At 51.8% G+C, this 18,938-nt stretch overlaps 1 protein-coding gene across 1 annotated transcript in view; it reads right to left on the minus strand.

The window, feature by feature from the left end:
• Nucleotides 1-18,938, minus strand: part of RYR2 (ryanodine receptor 2) — a gene marked incomplete at its 5' end in the record, with an annotated part of 198,852 nt that overhangs the window by 5,109 nt on the left and 174,805 nt on the right. The window contains 15 exons of the mRNA XM_079763764.1: nt 866-1,012; nt 2,151-2,211; nt 3,233-3,366; nt 4,223-4,265; nt 5,760-5,890; nt 7,243-7,470; nt 7,955-8,041; nt 9,915-10,062; nt 11,038-11,105; nt 11,710-13,007; nt 13,546-13,627; nt 14,454-14,558; nt 15,990-16,118; nt 16,664-16,752; nt 17,520-17,600. Coding sequence (XP_079619890.1) covers nt 866-1,012; nt 2,151-2,211; nt 3,233-3,366; nt 4,223-4,265; nt 5,760-5,890; nt 7,243-7,470; nt 7,955-8,041; nt 9,915-10,062; nt 11,038-11,105; nt 11,710-13,007; nt 13,546-13,627; nt 14,454-14,558; nt 15,990-16,118; nt 16,664-16,752; nt 17,520-17,600 — 2,831 coding nt within the window. The remainder of the gene's footprint in view (nt 1-865; nt 1,013-2,150; nt 2,212-3,232; nt 3,367-4,222; nt 4,266-5,759; nt 5,891-7,242; nt 7,471-7,954; nt 8,042-9,914; nt 10,063-11,037; nt 11,106-11,709; nt 13,008-13,545; nt 13,628-14,453; nt 14,559-15,989; nt 16,119-16,663; nt 16,753-17,519; nt 17,601-18,938) is intronic.

The following is an 18,938-nucleotide window of genomic DNA, read 5'->3' on the forward strand; positions in this document are numbered from 1 at the left end:
CCTGCATGCCCCACACTGGGGATTGAGCCCACAACCCAGGCATGTGCCCTGACCGGGAATCAAACTGTGATCTCACAGTTCCTAGTTCATAGGTGGATGTTCAACCACTGAGCCACACCAGCCAGGTGATCAGATGCCTTTCCCACCACCCAGGGGGAACCTGTTTTCATATTCTCTTTATTTTACCAAGGTGTCAGATATTTTATGTAAAACTTGTTTCCTTAGTTAATAAATGCATCCTATAGCTGGAATGTAAATCAACTGTCTTAATTTCATATCCAAATTGATAATAAGCTGCTTAAAATGCTCCTTTTTCTATCATCTAAATATCTGACAGTAGATACATTGCTCTTTCTTTTTATAATGTCTTTAAGTAATATACATTCCAATTAAAACTATCTCATTAAGACTGATTATAAATCAAATATATGTATTTTTTGTTAATCCTCATCTGAGGATATTTTTCCATTGATTTTTAGAGAGAGTGGAAGGGAGGGAGACAGAGAGAGAAACATCGATGTGAGAGAGACACATCGATTGGTTGCCTCCTGCGCAGGCCTCGACCAAGGCCGGGGATGGAGCCTGCAACCAAGGTACATGCTCTTGACCAGAATTGAACCCGGGACCCTTCAGTTTCCATATCCTAAAAGTAGAAATTCTCATTGCTTCTAACATCTGGAAAAACACACTATTAATGATATATAATATAGATATTTTAAATATATGCCTGAGAAGTCCTGTTTTGGTAACATAAAGCAATGATCAAAGTGAAAAACACTTTAAGAGCTGATAACCAACAGTTTTGAAGGCCAACTTTTTCCCTGGGAAATGCCGCAGTTTAAAAGATCTTCCAAAACCCTCTCACCTGCTTGCCGTTGTGCGTTACTGACGACAAGATGGTCCTCAGCGTCTTGAAGCCCATAGCGATGTCGAGAAGATGAGCAGCAAAGAAGAAGTTGTTGTAGTGCCCCAGCACGGACATGGTCATGTACCAGGCCAGGTACAGGAAGGACTGCAGACGGGATGGACACATGTGCGTCAGAGAACAGAGCCCGTGACTGCCGTCCCAGTGCCGGCTTCACTCTAGTGCAGCCACTCCGTTCACTTCGCCTTCTTAGATTATAAATGTACAGAATTCTAATTATATAACCGGGGAGTGGCCTCCACCATTAGAGAGAGATTAGCTGCAAGACGCCTTACGAACAGGTGACAGTTCTAAGACACACAGTTTGGGTTTGGGGCCTCAGGAGAGTCTCTAAGGTCCCTGGCGTCTGGGCTTGTGGCTGAGTGAGGTGGGGGTCGAGGCAGGAGAATGTGGGGGTGTCCCAGTCTTTGGGAGAATGGAACTCATGTTCACTGTGAAAGACAGTGTTAAAATTGAAGGGAGACTTTAAGAGGAAATGAGCTGTCCCGGGAGAAGCCGCAGCCAGAGCACAAGGCCGGTGCACTCCTGGGCGCAGGGGTGAGAGGCTGGTGAGAGGCCTGGGATGCTGGCTGACATCTGACAGCGAACACGCCTGGTTCAGCGTTCAGCCATGTCTCAGGCTTCTCTGCAGCGACTTCCCACAGCCAGCAAACGGGGATGAGAGCTGATAGGAACAATCATTTAATCTGAAAACTTCAAGAACGAAAAATGTGACACTGTTGAGCAAGCCAGGCAGGAGGAAAAGGATCAGCTGCCGACAGCGGGTAGCTTTTGGTAACGAGATTTTTTTCACTGTCTGTGGGCACCTAACTTGGTCCTTATGTTTATTTCATAGGCTCTGAGGCTCTTGGATAAACGAAGGATCAACACAATAATTATTTAATTTGGGAGAAACTAACATTTATCATAGTCAGTATTTAAATCCTTTTCATGTATTTAGAACTTCCTTTTTAACATCTACGAAATGTTGAAGTATGCCCCACCCAACTAAAACCTAAATGAAACTACACATAACTTTGCATCTCAGCTTCTTCTTATGTAAATATATGTTTGTTTTCATCTCAGCTACGGGAAGAAAGGGCCTGAGAGACAGGCGATTAATCACATATCCCTGGGTCTTGCCCAGCTGTGCTCTGGATTAAGTGAACTGATTTCGAAGAACTTGAGTAACATCTGCAGCCCACAGCCGCCGTAACCGGAGCGCCTGCGCGCTGCCGTAACTTACGTTGTCAGTGAAAACGACTCCGAGTTTCCACATCTGATACTTCACATCGATGGAGTTCAGTCTGGAAAGACAAAGAGTGTGCAGACGTGCCCATTAAGCAGATGCCCAGGGATGAGCCCGGCACCATCCCGGACATTAGTTCTATCCCTGTCCACACCCAGGAGGCTCGAAGCACCCAGAGCGCGTGAGAGCACGATTCGTTTTCCCCAGAGCAACCTACAACAGAGGAAGGGTCACGTGGGGATCTGACTTTCCCGTTTGTCTCTCATCGATGTTTCCCTTCCCCTCGCTCTAAAAATCAATAAACACGTATTTTTGTCTCTCATCGATGTTTCCCTTCCCCTCGCTCTAAAAATCAATAAACACGTATTTTTGTCTCTCATCGATGTTTCCCTTCCCCTCGCTCTAAAAATCAATAAACACGTATTTTAAAAAAGAAAATAAAAGGGCTACATAGTCCCCTTTTCCAAAACTTAAGAAAATTAACATTTTTTTTCAAAGAAGAAGTATCAGAAAACATCGTCATATATTGCACGTTTGCATATGTTTTATTTTGGCTTAAGGAAAGGAAAGGCAAGTTAAATTAAGAGCGTTTTTTGTTGTTGCTTTATGTACATAATGAAAAAGGCATCTTCAGCCATCCAGCATGGCTCAGTGACTGAACGTCGACCTTGAACCAGGAGGTCACGGTTCAATTCCTGGGGCAGGGCACATGCCCGGGTTGCGGGCTCCATCCCCAGCAGGGGGTGTGTAGGAGGCAGCCAATCAATGATACTCTCTCATCATTGATGTTTCTCTCTCTCTCTCTCTCTCTCTCTCTCTCTCTCTCTCTCTCTCTCCTTTCCGCTCTGAAATGAATAGAATACATTTCTAAAAGAAAATGAAAAAGGCACTTTCAAAAATTAATAGAAAAAATCCAATCATTCATAGCTCAAAATAGCCAGAGGTACAAAGTAGACTCTGTGTACACTCTGTTCCCTGTCTCTCGGTCCCGGTGACCCGGAGGGAGGGAGACAAGGCTCCTGAAAGGTCAAATGCCACCACTGTCTCCTCCTTCAGCGGCGCAGAGCAGTGACACTCACACGGCCGCCAGGGAGCTGTCTTTCTTGGGCTTCTTCTTCTCCCGGGCGTCGCTGAAGTCCAGGGCGGCTTTGTCCATGCCAAGCAACTCACTGATTCTGTCCCGGCCATAGAACTCGCCGTATTTATCCATAACCTAGGAGACAGCGAGAAAAGAGCCCCAACCATTAGGTCAGCTCAGCTCTGTCTGTGCATAAAACGTCTAGTTATCTTTATAGTTACTATATATTTGTCTTATTTTGAAGTTCACTTTAAAGTCTAGTTGATGGCTGTGGACCCTGAGCAAGACAATATCTACTAAGAAGGGCTCTCAGTGACTTAGCTAAGCTCAAATTTTAAAAATCGGCCCAGCAGCCTCTCACGCAAACTGCAAAACTGCATGTCAGGGAGGAGCCCGCACCGAGCTGCCTCCTCTGCGCTGAGCTGCCGTCGGCACCGCCACCTGAGAGCCCTCCACTCTCCAGACAGAGCTCTGCGCCAGTCCATGGCTGAGCTCCGCCTCAGCTGCTTCCTACCGCCCTCGGTGCAGTCTGCTTCAGGAGAATAAAACTTCACGAAAGTAAGATCTTCAAAGATGATAGAAAGAAAATAAAATGCAGTTCCCTGTTGCCGGCCAACGCCGTTACCTCTTTGGTGGAAAGGGGACCACGCCTGACCTGTCGGCTGCCCTAACCGCAAAGGGCCTTTGCTGGTGTGGGTACCGGAGGAAGCCAGGAACCCCACCCGCTGTGGTTAATGCGGGTGAGCCTGCCGAGTCACTGTCAGGGCTCGGGGGTCTGGAGCAGCGCTCACTTATTCTGCAGCCCCAGGGGGCGGGTCCCTTGCCCCAAGTGCGGAATTCATATCGGACTCCACTGCACTTGGCCATGACAGTAACAGGCAGAGAGCGTACCCCGGGATCTCTTTCTACACAGGAGCCACATCAGTTCAAATCTCAATTGCACTTTGGGGGGAAAAAAAATACTGAATGTATTCCTTCTAAGAAGTATTACCTTTCTTTTGACAAATTTGTCCCAGTAGTTGTTGGGAAATGACCTAAAAGATGGAAAAGTGTAGGAAAAAAAGAGTGTTATTTTAAAGTATGATAAATCACAGCATACTGCTTGAAATATAAAAAATATTTAAAATAATATGCAAACATATCTTCCATTCATGAAAATTGTAATGAATTTGTTTCCCATCTTATCCTGTAATTTTTCTGCACTGTGGGCACATCAACTATTACTTTGAATGTGAATATATAAATACTGTACATACATGTAACTCACAAAAAGGCGCTGGGTTGACATTGTAATGGAGAAGAACGTGAGCATATTTGTTAGTCAGCTGACTGTTGTGTTTTTAATCTATTTATAGATTGCTTTGTCAAGTGTCTTCAAAGGATCTAGAAATCTGTCACTGTTTTTCCTACGGAGGGAACGCAGTCTCCTTCGCACCAGTTACCCTCAGGAGACGTGGATCGGGGAACCTGCGTGACCTGGCACCGGGCCAGGGCGGTATGCACGGGTGTGTGTGTGTGTGTGTGTATGGACGGAATGTGACTTAGCGCCTAGAATGCTAAACAAAACACGGCATTCGGAGCCAACGTTTACTGTGCTATCCACAGACAAATCACCCCCATTTGAAAAGCAAGAACCTACTGAAATGAAAACTTCTTAAAAACAAGCAAAACTAATCACTAAACTAATAAAAAGGAGGCATTTCCCTCTTGAGAACTGCAAGCTACTGTGAAAATACGGACAGTCAGCGGTGGGAAACTGCTGGGATGGGCAGACGCTGCACAGCAGCCTGCAGCTCGCGGCCGACACGGCTGAGCGACGCGGGTGCAGGAAAGCATGCTTGCTGTCTGCTGTTTCGCACGTCCGATGCTCAGCTAGTTCTCCACAGGCTGCCTGACGGCACCTGCTGAAAGTTTACATTAAAAATGTGAAATTTGCCCTAACCGGTTTGGCTCAGTGGATAGAGCATCGGCCTGCGGACTGAAAGGTCCCAGGTTCGATTCCGGTCAAGGGCATGGACCTTGGTTGCGGGCACATCCCCAGTAGGGGGTGTGCAGGAGGCAGCTGGTCAATGTTTCTCTCTCATCGATGTTTCTAACTCTCTATACCTCTCCCTTCCTCTCTGTAAAAAATCAATAAAATATATTTTAAAAAAATAAAAACTAAAAACGTGAAATTCAATCTGTCTCTAACGCTACCTCTCCTACCTTAATGAATGGCTCTGCTCCTCCTGCGCTTCTGGGTGATATAACTCTGTACTGCAGGTCCCCTGCCCCCTGCACCCTTCTCCGAACTCTGAGTGATGGAGGCCAAGTCCACGGAGCTGGGGACCGACGCAAAGCCCCTCTGATGAAGGAATCAGAGCACAGATGGCAAAACTGGTGGCCTCCACCAGGGGCTGAGGGCGCTGAGCCTTTGATTTTCTTGGCTGAATAAACACCCATTAATCACTCGGCTGACTTCTGCCAGCACGCAGGGACTTCACGTTGGAATCTGTGAGCGCCGAAGACCTCGTACGCTCTGTACTCACTGTGTGTTGATTACGAGCCGATCCCACTGGCCTTTAATATCGTCTTCCGAAGGCTGCTCCGTAATGTAAAGCCCGTCAAATTCCAATTTCCGAGCTACTTCCTTTTCGCGCTTAAAAATAACCAGCGGGACCTACGTTTCAAAAAGAAACACATTAAATTACTTTATATGAACTGGCATCTCCTGTGGTCACAGTCCTTACAAACCAGCCTTAGGAGAGAAGCATTTCCCGTGTTACTTCCGGGAAAGTAAAAATGGAATGAAAGTGAATCAGCTGTATTTAGGAAAAAGCATCGCCAGGTCTTGGAAAAACAAGAGACAGAATAGATATTATATATACACATGTTTTTAAACACAGAAGTTCATAAGCAACTAAGTCACTGTTAAATAATAAAGAGAATAAGGTTACGTAAAACTGTTTTTCTTTGGCGTGTTATAGATGCATACATATGGTAGCAGCAGACACGAGGGCAATAAAATTCACTAAGGGCAATAACCATTCACTGAGCTTCCCGAATGCATGCTTTTAAAAAACACAATTTCATTTGAGAAATCTCTTTAATAATCCCTTGCTCAGCGTGACCACGTTATTGTGAAATAATTTTAATTTCAACATCAGGAAAACTCTTTGTCCGTTTTTCAAGATGTCTCCAGAACACACTGACGCCCTTTTCCTATGGACAGACTTTACACAGGGGAGGTGCGGGCATTCCAGAAACGTCTGAGAACACCCCAGGGAACCGGGAGGAGGTGGAGAGGAGTCTCGAGGAGACGTGCTGGCCTCCCGCCCTGGCCTGCTCTGCAGCGGCTCTCAGGCTGCACAGCAGAGGGGGCGGGGGGGGGGGGGTCTTGCTGGGCAAGATGAAGAGCTGCCCAGGAAATGGCAGCCCTGCGCACTCGGGCTCCCTCCTGGTTGCGTTCACCCGATGACACTGCTCCCTGCAGCGTCCTGGGAGCCCATCACCTCCCGGGGGAAGGGAGACACACTGGGGAACCTTTGCGCCCAGGACGGCAGCAGAGGTTCCTGATGCCAGAACAGTCACCCTGACTGCGAGGCTCCGAGGGTGCGTTCCTATAACCTAACACGCCTCCGGGAGCGCTGCTAGGGAGACCGTGCCTGGCCCCTGCCGCAGGGTCGTTACAGGTGAAACGGGCCACTGTGTGTGTGAAAGGAAGCTCAGTCAGACCACCCCAGGCCAGCCCTCCCCCCTCCCCAGGGCAGCCTGCAGCCATGCCTGGTCAGTGTGGAGTCCAATGGCCAGGCCCCCGGGCCCAGCCAGGACAACCGGCCGAAGCCAGCGTTGCAGAGTGAGGCTGTGCCTGCCCCGTGCGTCTGCCCCGTCCATGTTCCCCTCGGCGGCCCCTGCTCCCTCCCACCGTCCGCAGGTGTGGATTTCTGGAACATTCCGAATAAGCTCCGTGCATGGCATTTCCATCCCAGAACCCGCTTCCCCGAGGGCGGCCCCAGTGCCGGCGCGGCTTACCTTCAGGCAGTAGTAGCCGATGATGCAGAAGAAGGAGATGACGGTGTGCAGCACGGCCAGGATGCGCAGCGTGGGCTCCATGTAGCCGCTGCTCTCCTCCAGCACGTAGTGCACCGCCAGCACGCCGGGCGCGTCGTCCCCGCCGTCGTCCGGGCTGCTGACTCTGGCGCTTTCACTTGCGCTGCGAGGGGGCAGCTCCTTGCCTTCAACCACAGAAGAAGTGGAGACCTGATTCAAACCAGTTAGAGTGCGGTCAGTTCTCTCCCTCCAAGCGTCAGCGCCAACGAGAAACAGGAACCCAGCCTTCTCCGCACGTGGCTGGGCGCGAGGTGAGGGCCCTGCCCAGGCCACGGGTGGCTCTCTCCACCCCTCCTCCCTGGTCCACGGGGGATGTTCTCAGAAGCTTCTGGGTCAGCAGATCACTAACACGCTTGTGCCAATCCTTCTACTGAACCAAGAGTTACCAGGATCCGCGAGTGGGGGAACTGAGATGGCTCAGCTGCCTCTCAAGGACCAGAGGAACCACCTGTCACCCCTGAGCCACAGGTGAGCTATGCGCATGGGCGGGGAGCATGCGGCGAGCCCCTGCAGAATCGCATCTCCCTGAGCCACCTCACAGTCAGGGACGTGCTCAGGGTGGGTCTGTGACATCTGAACGTCATTCAGGCTGTCGGGAGCATCGCACTGGTTATTAAGACCAAGAAGTACGTACCTTATAGAAGAGCAAGATGAAGTTGATTGCAAAGGCGACAAATAAGGCCAACATTCTCATGTTGTAAAAGTTGCGAGCAAAATAGTTCTGAAGGTGAAAAAAATGAAAGGGTCACTGAATCGAGAGACTTGAAATTTGCAGACCATGAAATAAAGCATTCATTCATTTACCCAAAACTACTTCCTGGGCGCCTAGTGGGTATCAAGCCTCATTCTTGAGACCGTGGACATCACTGAGTTAGAAATCTGGGCAAAACGGAGGGGACACACCCACAGGCAGGACGTCACCCAGGGAATGCTCTCTGCGGGCTTAGGGAATGGGGTGCGTGAGCAGAGGCCTGAATGCCACGGGGAACAAGAGAACAAGCGGGGACCAAATGTGTGTCAGAGAGAGAGGAGCACGCAGGGGCAGCCCCGAGGTCAGAGCTGTGGGGGTGCCAATGAGGACAGAGAGGAGGAAGCCTGTCTGGGAGGGGGTGTAGGAGGGGCTGGGGTCCAGGTGAGCTAGAGGGAGTGGCAGGCCCCTGATGAGGTCTGTGTGGGGTCTGTGATCTCCGGGGCCTCCAGGGGGGATGTGCACAAGAACAGAATCACTGCTGTAGCGTCATTTCCTTCATCTGTGAAGTGCGGATAAACCAGAACCTTCTCATAAGGGTTCGCTATGAGGATTGGATATGACATAGAGGCGAGTTTATGAGTCTTGTTATCACAGTTGGAATTATTTCATTCCAGGAGGATCTGAAGAGGGCTTGATGCCCTCAGTGGGTGGGCTCCACGCATCTGGAAGACAGAGCTGAGAAGAGTCACTGCTGGGCTGTACTGGAGGTGGAAGGGAGAGAGCTCAGAGGTGGTAACTTCTGGGTTTGGGTCTCGGCACCTAACTAAGCGGCTGGTCCCACTTTCTGAGCTGGACAGAACCGGACAGAAGTGGGTCTGAGGAAAAGGCTCTGGGGAGCAGCACGTGCTTTAATGTTAAGTGGGAGGCGTCGGCACGGTGCCCACGTGGATGTGCCAGGGGCCACGTCACAGGCACCGCGTCGCCTGTCCCTCTGCGGGCACACACTCTGCTGGCGGTGTCCCTTCCACAGGGGACTCCGCCTGCACCGCCACAGGCCCCTGGGCCGCGGGGGCCGGTCATGCCGTTCACCCAGGTGGGGGGACCCATCAGCGAGGCTGGGCCAGTCACCCTGGCACTGAGCTCCGCGATGACAGAGTCCTGGGACACTGGGCTTGAGGTGACCATGGCCAGCCTGTGCATGCAAACCGGTGAGCAGAGAAGCCACCATGCAGAGAGGGGCCCGCGGCCCGCAGCAGAGCGACGCCAGCCCCTCTGTACCTGCTTCCTGTAGGCGGCTGACACACTCCTAGGAACCACGGGGCTCCTGCCGGTGTCGCTGAGCCCACTCGACCCCGTGCCCCCCACCCGGCCTCACCTGCAGCCTCACCTGCAGCGGGGCACCTACCTCAACACCCAAACTAGTGACCACCCAGAACTTTCTAGAACACGTTTATGCTCAGAGTACTCTGTACTAAACAGGGAGGCACAGACGGCTGAGAAAACTTTGTTAAAACCTACTACCACACACATATCTGCCTGCCCGAAGTACATACAACATGTCCCATACGTGCACCTAAGCAGTGAGAACATTCAGTCTCGGGGACGGCCACTTCCCTTGCAGGTGGTCCTGCAGTGAGCCTCGGGGGCATGCCCAGACCCGTCCCAGACTCTGTGGGGAGACACTGGGTGCGGCAGCCACCACGTCCAAGGTCTCGGGCTTGTGAACGTGTGCCGAGGTCCTGGGTCCGTCCTCACGGAGCAAACCCAACGCACCAGCAGGTGGACTTGGTTCTCTGGTTGCCGCCCAGCCCACGGGAGCCCACGGGAGCCCACGGACACTGCGGAGCCTCAGTTATTATGGCCTCACAATGTGTCACAGCAGCGTTCACCCTGAAGGGCTCACCAGGAGCTTCTGCTGATAAGCGATGATCTTCTTCCAGAACACGGACTCGGGGGCCTCGGGCTCCCCGTATCTGTGCGTGTGGATCAGCCGCAGCTTCTGCCGGCCCTTCTCGTCTTTGGCCTTTTCTTCTTTCTCTCCATCTTCTCCCCTGGGAACAGGCGAGTAAACATAAGCCGGCAGAAGACGAAGGAACTAGCAGGCTTTGTGCCAAAATATACAAACGAACACACATTTAAATCATAGCATCATTGTTGAGAACGTTCTCCTCCAATGAACTGTAATGTTCAGAATTTCAGAATCCGGGTTGGATGTCTGGGACCCTGGCCTCCTGTGGGGAATTCAGTGAAGTTGAAATCTACAGCATTTCCCAGGCTGGAGTGTCTTTGTACCCGTACAGCACTCCCCCTTCCCACTGAGCAATGACATCGCACTAGAAGGAGACTAACAATGAACCCCCAGCCTGCCTCACTGCTGAATGAGGATTTAACAGTCAACCTTGAACAGTGACGCATCTTCGGACCTAACGTCAGAGACATGCATTTGGTTGTTCACGTATATAAAGCATGTCAGGATGTTAATGTTACATATGATAATGGAATTAGAAGCACTAAAATTTGATACCTAAAACCCCTCTAGCTGCAGAATACCAATCCTCCATGGAAGTGTATTTATGTAGATGAACTCATATTCAAAACCCACGTAGACATAACCCACCTAACCTCACCCACAGGAGGTATAGCTAACATTTTTAAAATATGTTTGTATTGATTTCAGAGAGAGGGGAAGGGAGAGAGACAGACAGAAACATCAATGATGAGAGAGAACCACCGATCCACTTCCTCCTGCACGCCCCCTACAGGGGACTGAGCCCACACTGTTCCCAGGACAGAATCCCATGTGCCCTTAAACCAGAGCGGGGTCCTCGGCTCTGGGAGGCATCCCTGCTGCGGGACACACAGGGCGATGGGACCGGAGGACGAGGCTGGCCTGGCTCCGGGCGGGCGGCGCCCACACTGATGCCCCAGCACGGAGGTCCCAGCGCTGAGCCTGACCCCAGAGAGGACAGAGGTCTCCGTTCTGCGCCCTGAAGAGAGAGCACGAGCCACAAGGAAACCACACGTACTCGGCTTTCTCGGGTTCCGACTTGTTTTCTTCCTTTTCTTCCTTTTCTTCCTCTTTTGTCTCCTGTTCCTTGAAGTGAAGGGAAAGACAAGCCGGTCACACACCACCCTGGGATGAGTTTAGGGAGCCCTGTGGTGACCTCTCGGTGACCCCTGCCTCGGTGGAGACAGCACTTGCGCTTCCCTTCCACACGCTCACCCCCAGGGCGGCAGGTGCCACTCTGGGCGCCTCCCCTTTCCTCTCAATTCCTCAGCACCTGCTCGAACCTCACGCACCCTCAAGGCCAACTACGTCCCCCTTCTCAGGTCTGCTCCAGCCACTGCCACCACCACCACCGCCTCCTTCACCCACGCGTGACCCTGTCGCCCCCCAGCACGGAACGCTTTCCTGGTCCTGGCAGGAGCGGCGGACACGTGGCGAGCCCGGGTCAAGCGCCTGTGGACGGAACCCCTGTTTCGTTGCCCAATGTCGTTTGGGTGAGCACGCGGGGTCACACGTACTAGTTAAGATAACTCAGTAGCTTGTAACGATCTCCAGAGGCAGCTCTGCTGACCAAAGGGCCACCCTCTCTAGAAGCCCAGGGCTGTGCTGGACCCGCTGCAGCGCCAGCCGGGACGCCCACCGACTCACAAGGGTGTCCCGGGCCCCCCAGCTGCCCCGACGGGCCTGTTACCTGCACTTTCTCTGGCACCTCGGGAACGGGGTCTGGGTTGCTCATGAGGTCGCTGAGGCCGGCGTTCGGGTTATGAGGGATGAGCTTGTACTGCCCCCCTTCCCGCTTCAGATCCAAGCCGAAGATGTCGGACAGCAGGTCGCTCTCCTCCGTCAGCTCCTTCAGGTCGGTGAGGTCCTCCGAGGGCAGGGCGGCCTCCAGCGGCTTCCGCTCGCCCTCCTCCCCGTCGCCCCGCACCTCGTCCTGCGTGGGGTCCGGCATGTCGGCCAGGAGCTCCGCCACTCGGATCTTCTTGGCGCCCTCCACCAGGCTGCCGCCCAGGAGCAGGCTGCCCACGATGCGGGAGAAGCCGCGCAGCACGCTGGCCACCACGTGCAGCAGGCTCGCCAGCGCCCCCCAGTAGGAGGCGAAGAGCGCCGTGGCCATGTCCCTCACCGTCATCTTCTTCACCTTCTTCATCTGCTTCTTCAGGCTCTTGAGGCTGAGCATGCGCAGGAGGGTCAGCAGGTTGGACCTGAGCGCCAGCAGGGCCGAGCGCACGGTCAGGAGGGAGAAGAAGCCCGTCCGCGGGCTCTGCTCCTCCGGCTTCTCCTTCTCGCTCTCCTCCTTGCTGGCCGAGCGCTCGTTCAGGTCCGACTCGGAGATCTGGGCCGCCAGCTGCATCTCGAAGATGGTGTCCTCGCAGAAGTTCACGAAGAGCTCCATCTTCTCCTTCTCGCCGCCCTCGTTGACCACGTCGAAGATGAACTGGCGCTTGGACTCCTTGACCTGCGGCTTCTCCCACTGCGTGCGGCTGGACTCGCTGATCTCGAAGTACACGCGCTCGATGCGCTTGGCGCTGCCCATGATCTCGATGCGGCCCAGGAAGGGCTGGAAGTAGCGCAGCACGCTCTCCGCCAGCTCCAGGAAGGTCTGCAGCCGCGAGTCGTTGGGCATGTGCTCCGAGAGGTTGGTCAGCAGCACGGCCACGTTGAAGCTGATGTCCTTCGCCGGCTCGTGGAAGCGCTTCACGAACTCCTCGTAGTCCAGGGTTTCGTTTTCGTCCGTCTCGGCGCAGGACAGCAGGAACTCGGTTTCCGACGGCGTGTAGTGCTTGTGGCTCTCCATCGCCTTGTGGAAGTCCCTCTTGGAAATGACGCCCTTGCCATCGGGGTCGTATTCCTTAAACGTGTCGGAGGACGTCAAGTCCTTTAGTTTTAAGAACATGTCGAAGAACTTGAGGATCATCTCCACGTTGTTGGACGACTCCACCAGCATGTCGACCATCTGCTTGCCGATGGTCCCGTTCACGACGTTACCTGCAGGCAGAGAACGGCACCGGTTCACAGTGAGCACCGTCCGCAGAGAGAGCAACCGCACAGGCCTCCCAGCTCCGCGCCGGGCGCAGCCCCGGGCATCCTCCGGTGTGAGCCCGGGAGTCAGACAGTCACTGTAATTACACAAACACGCCCAACACCGTACTGACTCACACCCACAGAGGAGTACTGGAACAATAGCCGGCCTTTCCCCCTCCAACTGGTCATGTTTTAGGATAAAGAAAATGGGCAAACATTTATATCCTAAAGCCAGAAACTGAAATCCAGCCTCATATTAACAATAAAAAGGAGCATTCACAAAGCCCTTTAGGGCTGAAAAAATCATTCCTCATAGACAATGTCTCTTTCTTAAACACGAACTTGAGAAAAGATTATAAAGCCCCCAATAAACCCGGCATCTGGGGGTGGACGTTTCGTTCTGTGCAGCAAGCTGAATATTGGTCCTTAAAGTAAAAGAACAAAGGATCGGGATGTGCACAACGTAAACCTATAAATGCAAACGGACATGAGCCGAGACTACCTTCCAGCATGGACAGCAGCATGACCACCATGTCCTTCTGCAGGTCCATCAGTTCTTTCAGGAGCTCGATTTGACTGGAATCCTGGAAAGGGCAACATGTGGCATTGGAGACAGTCGGAGCAAAGGCAGAAGGAACACGCGTGTCCCCCTGGAGGGCGCTGCTCCCCCCACGGCGACCCCTCCCAGCATCACAGGACCAAGGAAGCCGACAATCTGTGTTTATTGGCTTATCCTGAGAGCCACTGTTTCTCGACTTCCATGAAGTTAATTTCCCTGCCAGGGGGTGAATGCCTCTCTGGAGGACAGCTGCTTGTGTGGGCCCCATACGCAAACCTCTCCCTTCCACAGGGCCTGGCAGAGCTCAAATCCGTGTCCACCTATCTGCAGGGAGGAGGGAGCTTCGGGGCGTGTCATGGAGACATGGGTCCACGAAGGGTTGCAGATGCTCAACACCGGGGACTAAACTCTTTCCTGTCTCCTAGAGTGAAGTCTTCAGTATCTTTTATTCTCAAATGTGAATGATAGCTCTCATCTATTCTCAGCTTGCATCAAATTATTTAAAAAAATTATTTTTAATCCTCACCCTAGGACATGTTTTTACTGATTCAAGAGAAAGAGGGAAGGGAGAGAAACACTGATGTGAGAGAAAAATATTGATCAGTTGCCTCCGACCCGGGACAGAACGAGCAACCTGGGTATGTGCCTTGGTGCATGGAACAACGCTGCAACCCACTGAGCACACTGGCCAGGGCGCATACAATTCTTCCATCTAAGAAAATGTTTTTCAATGTGGAGTAAAAGATGTATAAAGAAGCTGAGAAAGGTGATGCTAATAAGGGAAAGCTGCTTCGTGTGCTGGGGGCTACTGCCCCCGTCGGCATTTAGGAGGCGGGAGGTGGTTCCTCTACCTGGGACAGCTTCATCTGCATGTGGGCAAACACGTGGAGGAAGCCCACGACTGCGTCCCAGAGCCGGCTGTGGGCCAGGCTCTGCTGGTTCCCAGTGCACGGGCCCTACGGGAAACAGACCAATGGCATCATTTCTGATAACGTCACTGCCAAAACCAACTGCACAACAACAGAGGCAAAATCAACATCTCTCATCACCAACACGTCAGCTGAAAAAGAGACCCCAAAATGTAAGCTGTACGGTGACGATAAGGGTGCCCTTAGGAGACAAGAACTCACTCACCTGTCCTACCACACCTGTCCCTTGCCACATCCGGGGATGCGGCTGTTATTTTACATAACCTACCCCCCCCCCCCCCCCCCAGATTATGCTCAGTCTAAAGAAGCAAACTACCACCCCTCCCTCCTTTTTGTCCTCAGCACGGCGGCACTGTGCCCAGTGGCTCCCTGACGCAGGGGCGTTGCTAACCCCGCCCATGGAGAAGGCAGAAAGGAAAGAGGACACACTGGCCTCCAAAGTGTGGCTGGTTGAAAAAAAACACCCAGAATTTTATAAAATCTTTCAAAATTTGCAGGTTAAGACAAATTTAGCCTAAAGAGAACTTAAAACAAATCAATATTTAAGAAAGGTATAGTCCTCATAGTATTTGGAATTTTACCTATATCATACATGATTATCTATACTAATAAAAGGGTAATATGCTAATTAGACCAGATATCTTCCAAACAAAGCCACGGTGGCAGGGGCCAAGGCAGAGGCAGTTAGGGGCGATGAGGCCAGCAGGCAAGGGCAGTTAGGGGTGATCAGGCCGGCAGGAGGGCAGTTAGGGGCATCAGGCTGGCAGGCAGAGGTGGTTAGGGGCAATCAGGCAGGCAGGCAGGCAAGTGGTTAGGAGCCAGCTGTCCCAGATTGCACGAGGGATGTCCAACTGCTGGTTTAGGCCTGATCCCTGCCTAAACTAGCAGTCGGACATCCCCCGAGGGGTCCCAGATTGGAGAGGGTGCAGGCTGGGCTGAGGGACTCCTCCCCTCCACTGTGCATGAACTTCATGCACCGGGCCTCTAGTATTATATAATTACACACACACACACACACACACACACACACACACAAACATGACATTGTTAAGCACTAGTCTCTCTTTTTATAAAGTCTCCATGGCACTTCCTCGGTTTTCCTGGAATGTGGTCAAGTGGTTTAATGCCCTCCTCCCCCCCTCTTAAGGCCAGCTGAGAGCTTAGTATATACACCAGGCCCTGGAGAGACCTCAGTCAACACCATGGGCCACACCCCCAGGAGTTACGGATCCCTCAGTCTGCCAAAGGGTAAAGCAAGTCGTTCTGTGTAAATTCACATCTCCACCTAACCTTGTGGTCATCATCACTGGCTAAGGATCTACAGACGAGGTCAATCAGAATGGGACGGTGACAGGAAAGGGCTTTTATCATATTGCCTTTTCCCATGGGATTCCAGGGTAATCGGTTGGCTCCTGTTTTCTTTCTTTCGCCAAATAGCAGAAGTGGGTAAATATTTACCTGGATATACTCTGTGAGAGTGTTAAAGACTTGTTTTGCTACTTGAATTGCTTTGGAGAAGTTCCGCTGTCCTTGCTCATCGATCACGTCTTTCCCGGAGTAGTACCAATAGAAATCACTGATGGACTCCTGGAAGAGAGGCGGGGGGTGGGGGGGGGGGGCATTGTTAAGCCAAGGCTGACCTGTTCGACAGGAAATCATTCTACATAACAGATTTGGAAGTGCACAAAAATAATAATATTAGGACAGCTGAAAAGATCCAACCTGAGCTCATTAACTGTAAGTATCTAGGCGGTTTGAAAGCCTCTCTTTCCCATTCCTGAGAATGTTCCAAACATTCTTCCCCTAGTTATCTACCAACTGCAAAGGGAGCATAGCATGTTAGGGCTTTACCAAATGAAAAGAACATTTAAAATGCCATCAAAGCTGGAAAACGTGGGGGAAATCCGCACTGGCAGAAAGCGCACAATGAGGCAAGTGGAGCCGGGATGAGAGACGGAGCCAAGGTGGCCGCTCACCCGAAGGCTCGGTCAGAGACGGATCAAAGGCGACACGTCTGACAAGTCCCGACGGGAGACCAAAGCCCAGCGAGACACGCAGCCTCACAGAGGACCCCGCGCGTTATCTCGGCCAAGCAGCCCCTCTAGCTGGCCGCGAGGCGCGAGGCCGCGTACCTGCACCCGCAGCAGGTAGTCGACCGTGGAGATGATGATGTTCACGGTGGTGTTGTTGCCAGTCTGAGTCCTCAGGTAATTCTGAAAATCTGTACGAGATCAAACGATGTTATTACCTCTCATTCCAAAGTGTAAAATGACTTGTTATCTGAATACCTCCACCCGCAAACGATGTCTCCAGCAAAATCCTTGTGGCTAAAGAGCAGTTTTAATATTAAGTAATTCAGTGTCCATAAAAAGTGAGGGGACCCTCCCCCCCATAAACCCACCTGGGGGCTCCCCAGAACCTAAATATTCCATTTTTGTCTAAGAGGGGCGGACCGTTTCCGACCCCTAGCTCTGGAGCTCTGGGCATGGGGTTGGGACAGGACTCCACTGCTTAGGAGGCAGTAATTAGATGACTCACGGTCCTCTGCTCCTAGGACTGTGCTCAGTGACGGGGAAGAGAGGAGAGTCCCTCCCCAGCTGCCGCCCTCCCGGACGCACGGCCGTAGGGAGCCGGACCCACACACAGGGCATGGAGCACAGCACTCTAGGTGATGCTGTGGCACCGTCCCCGGGCCTCAGGGGCCCAGAGGAAACCAAGCTCCCTACATAGATCTCCCCGGTGTGTCTTTCTCCACGGCCGCCCTTCTTCTCCACATCAGAACAACTGGCTGGGACAGTGAGATGGCTACGAAGGGCTGCCAGGCAGTGAAGCGACACAGAAAGCGGGACGTGGCCGTCTCACGGGGCACGAGCTGGGGCCGAGCACCTCCTGCAGGGCTGACCCGTCATCACCGCTGACAGGCCTCTGTCAGGACTGGCGGCAAGCACGTTTTCCCGGGCGCCAGCCTCAGCCTCAGGCCTCACGCACCTGAGTTGTGTCCCTCACAGAGCAGCTGCAGGAAGCGGAAGAGGTCGCAGGTGAACTCGTCGTCCTGAAGAACCTTCTCGCCTGCAGGGAAGTCCAGACGTTACCCCCCCGAGCGAGCGTGTCCCGTGCCTCCTCCATCGCCCCGCACGTCGGGCCAGCACCGTGTGGCCGGCCGCAGCCACAGGGCAGCCCTCCTCCATGCGCTTGGCAGAGAGAAGCCCGTTTTCTTTGTCAGAAAAGAGCCTGTGAACCTCGACACCCAGGTTTCTCTCTGTTCAAAGGAGCAGCATGGGCTTGGCGACATTGTGGGAGCACCTGCGGGTCTAAACTTTTGTTCTCACCCTCTAATTTGTGACACATGTGGACAGGAGTGAGTACTGATCAATGACCAGTGTTCAAGCTACATCTGCTTACGCTGCAGCAGTGGGAGCTCAGGTGCTTGTGGGGAGGGATGACGGCACAGAGGGCTGTCATTCCACCTACATGTCAGTTTACATGTATCTTTATCACAAGCGACTGCAAAAGCGGAAACACAAAGACACAAACAAACAAAAACCAGCAGCACACATTGCAAGCTGATTTTCAAAGCCAAAAGGGTCAGTGAAGAAAATGTTCAACATACGAGCGTTCAACATATAGCTCAGGAAGAAAAATGACAAAAAAAGTTGTTTGGCAAGGCAAGTGGATGAACGTATTTATATATTTAAACAACAACACCTTCTCAGCCCGGGATCACTTCGGCTGAGAGACTGCGATGGTGCGCGCGCACCTAAGGACAGTGAGATGACACGTGCATTCTCAGGAAACCTACGGAGGCTGCTGCCGGGGTTTTCTGGAAGGCAGCTCACACAATTCAGTCACGGCACAACTGCTATTTGGTGACGGGACCTACACATTCCACTGCCAAGCACAAGCCAAAACCACACAGGAATGGCAGCGGCCTTAGAATATGTCTCAATGACTGTCTTTGAAATCCAGCAAGAAACATGCACTAATTCTTTTTCCTGCTGCGAGAACAAAAATATACAGAGAGAGAGAGATTAGTTCATTCTAAATTATTTCAGAAAGCCCAGCAGACTACCAATGGCAGGTGGGAGGAAGTGTATTTTTTGTAGCAAGATTGGCTTAATAGAAAAACCAATGTTCCAAAACTAATATATCGATAATTCCAAACCAGACCAAACAAAAACAGATAAACATATTGAGGCTTTCCAAAACTAAGTTAATTTAAAAATCAAACACAAAAGAATAAAAACAAGTCAAAACAAAAAATATTGGAGATTTTTTTCTTAATAAATATTAAATAAGTGTGCAACAATAGTTATTTTTGTGTTAACTATACCATGTGCTCATTTTCTAGTTTATATATGCATCTATTTATAGAGAGAAAAACTCTTAAGGTAATTTGAGTCGTTTTTG

The sequence above is a fragment of the Cnephaeus nilssonii genome, assembly GCF_951640355.1.
Source record: "Cnephaeus nilssonii genome assembly, chromosome: 23".
In the NCBI taxonomy this organism is placed as follows: Eukaryota; Metazoa; Chordata; class Mammalia; order Chiroptera; family Vespertilionidae; genus Cnephaeus; species Cnephaeus nilssonii.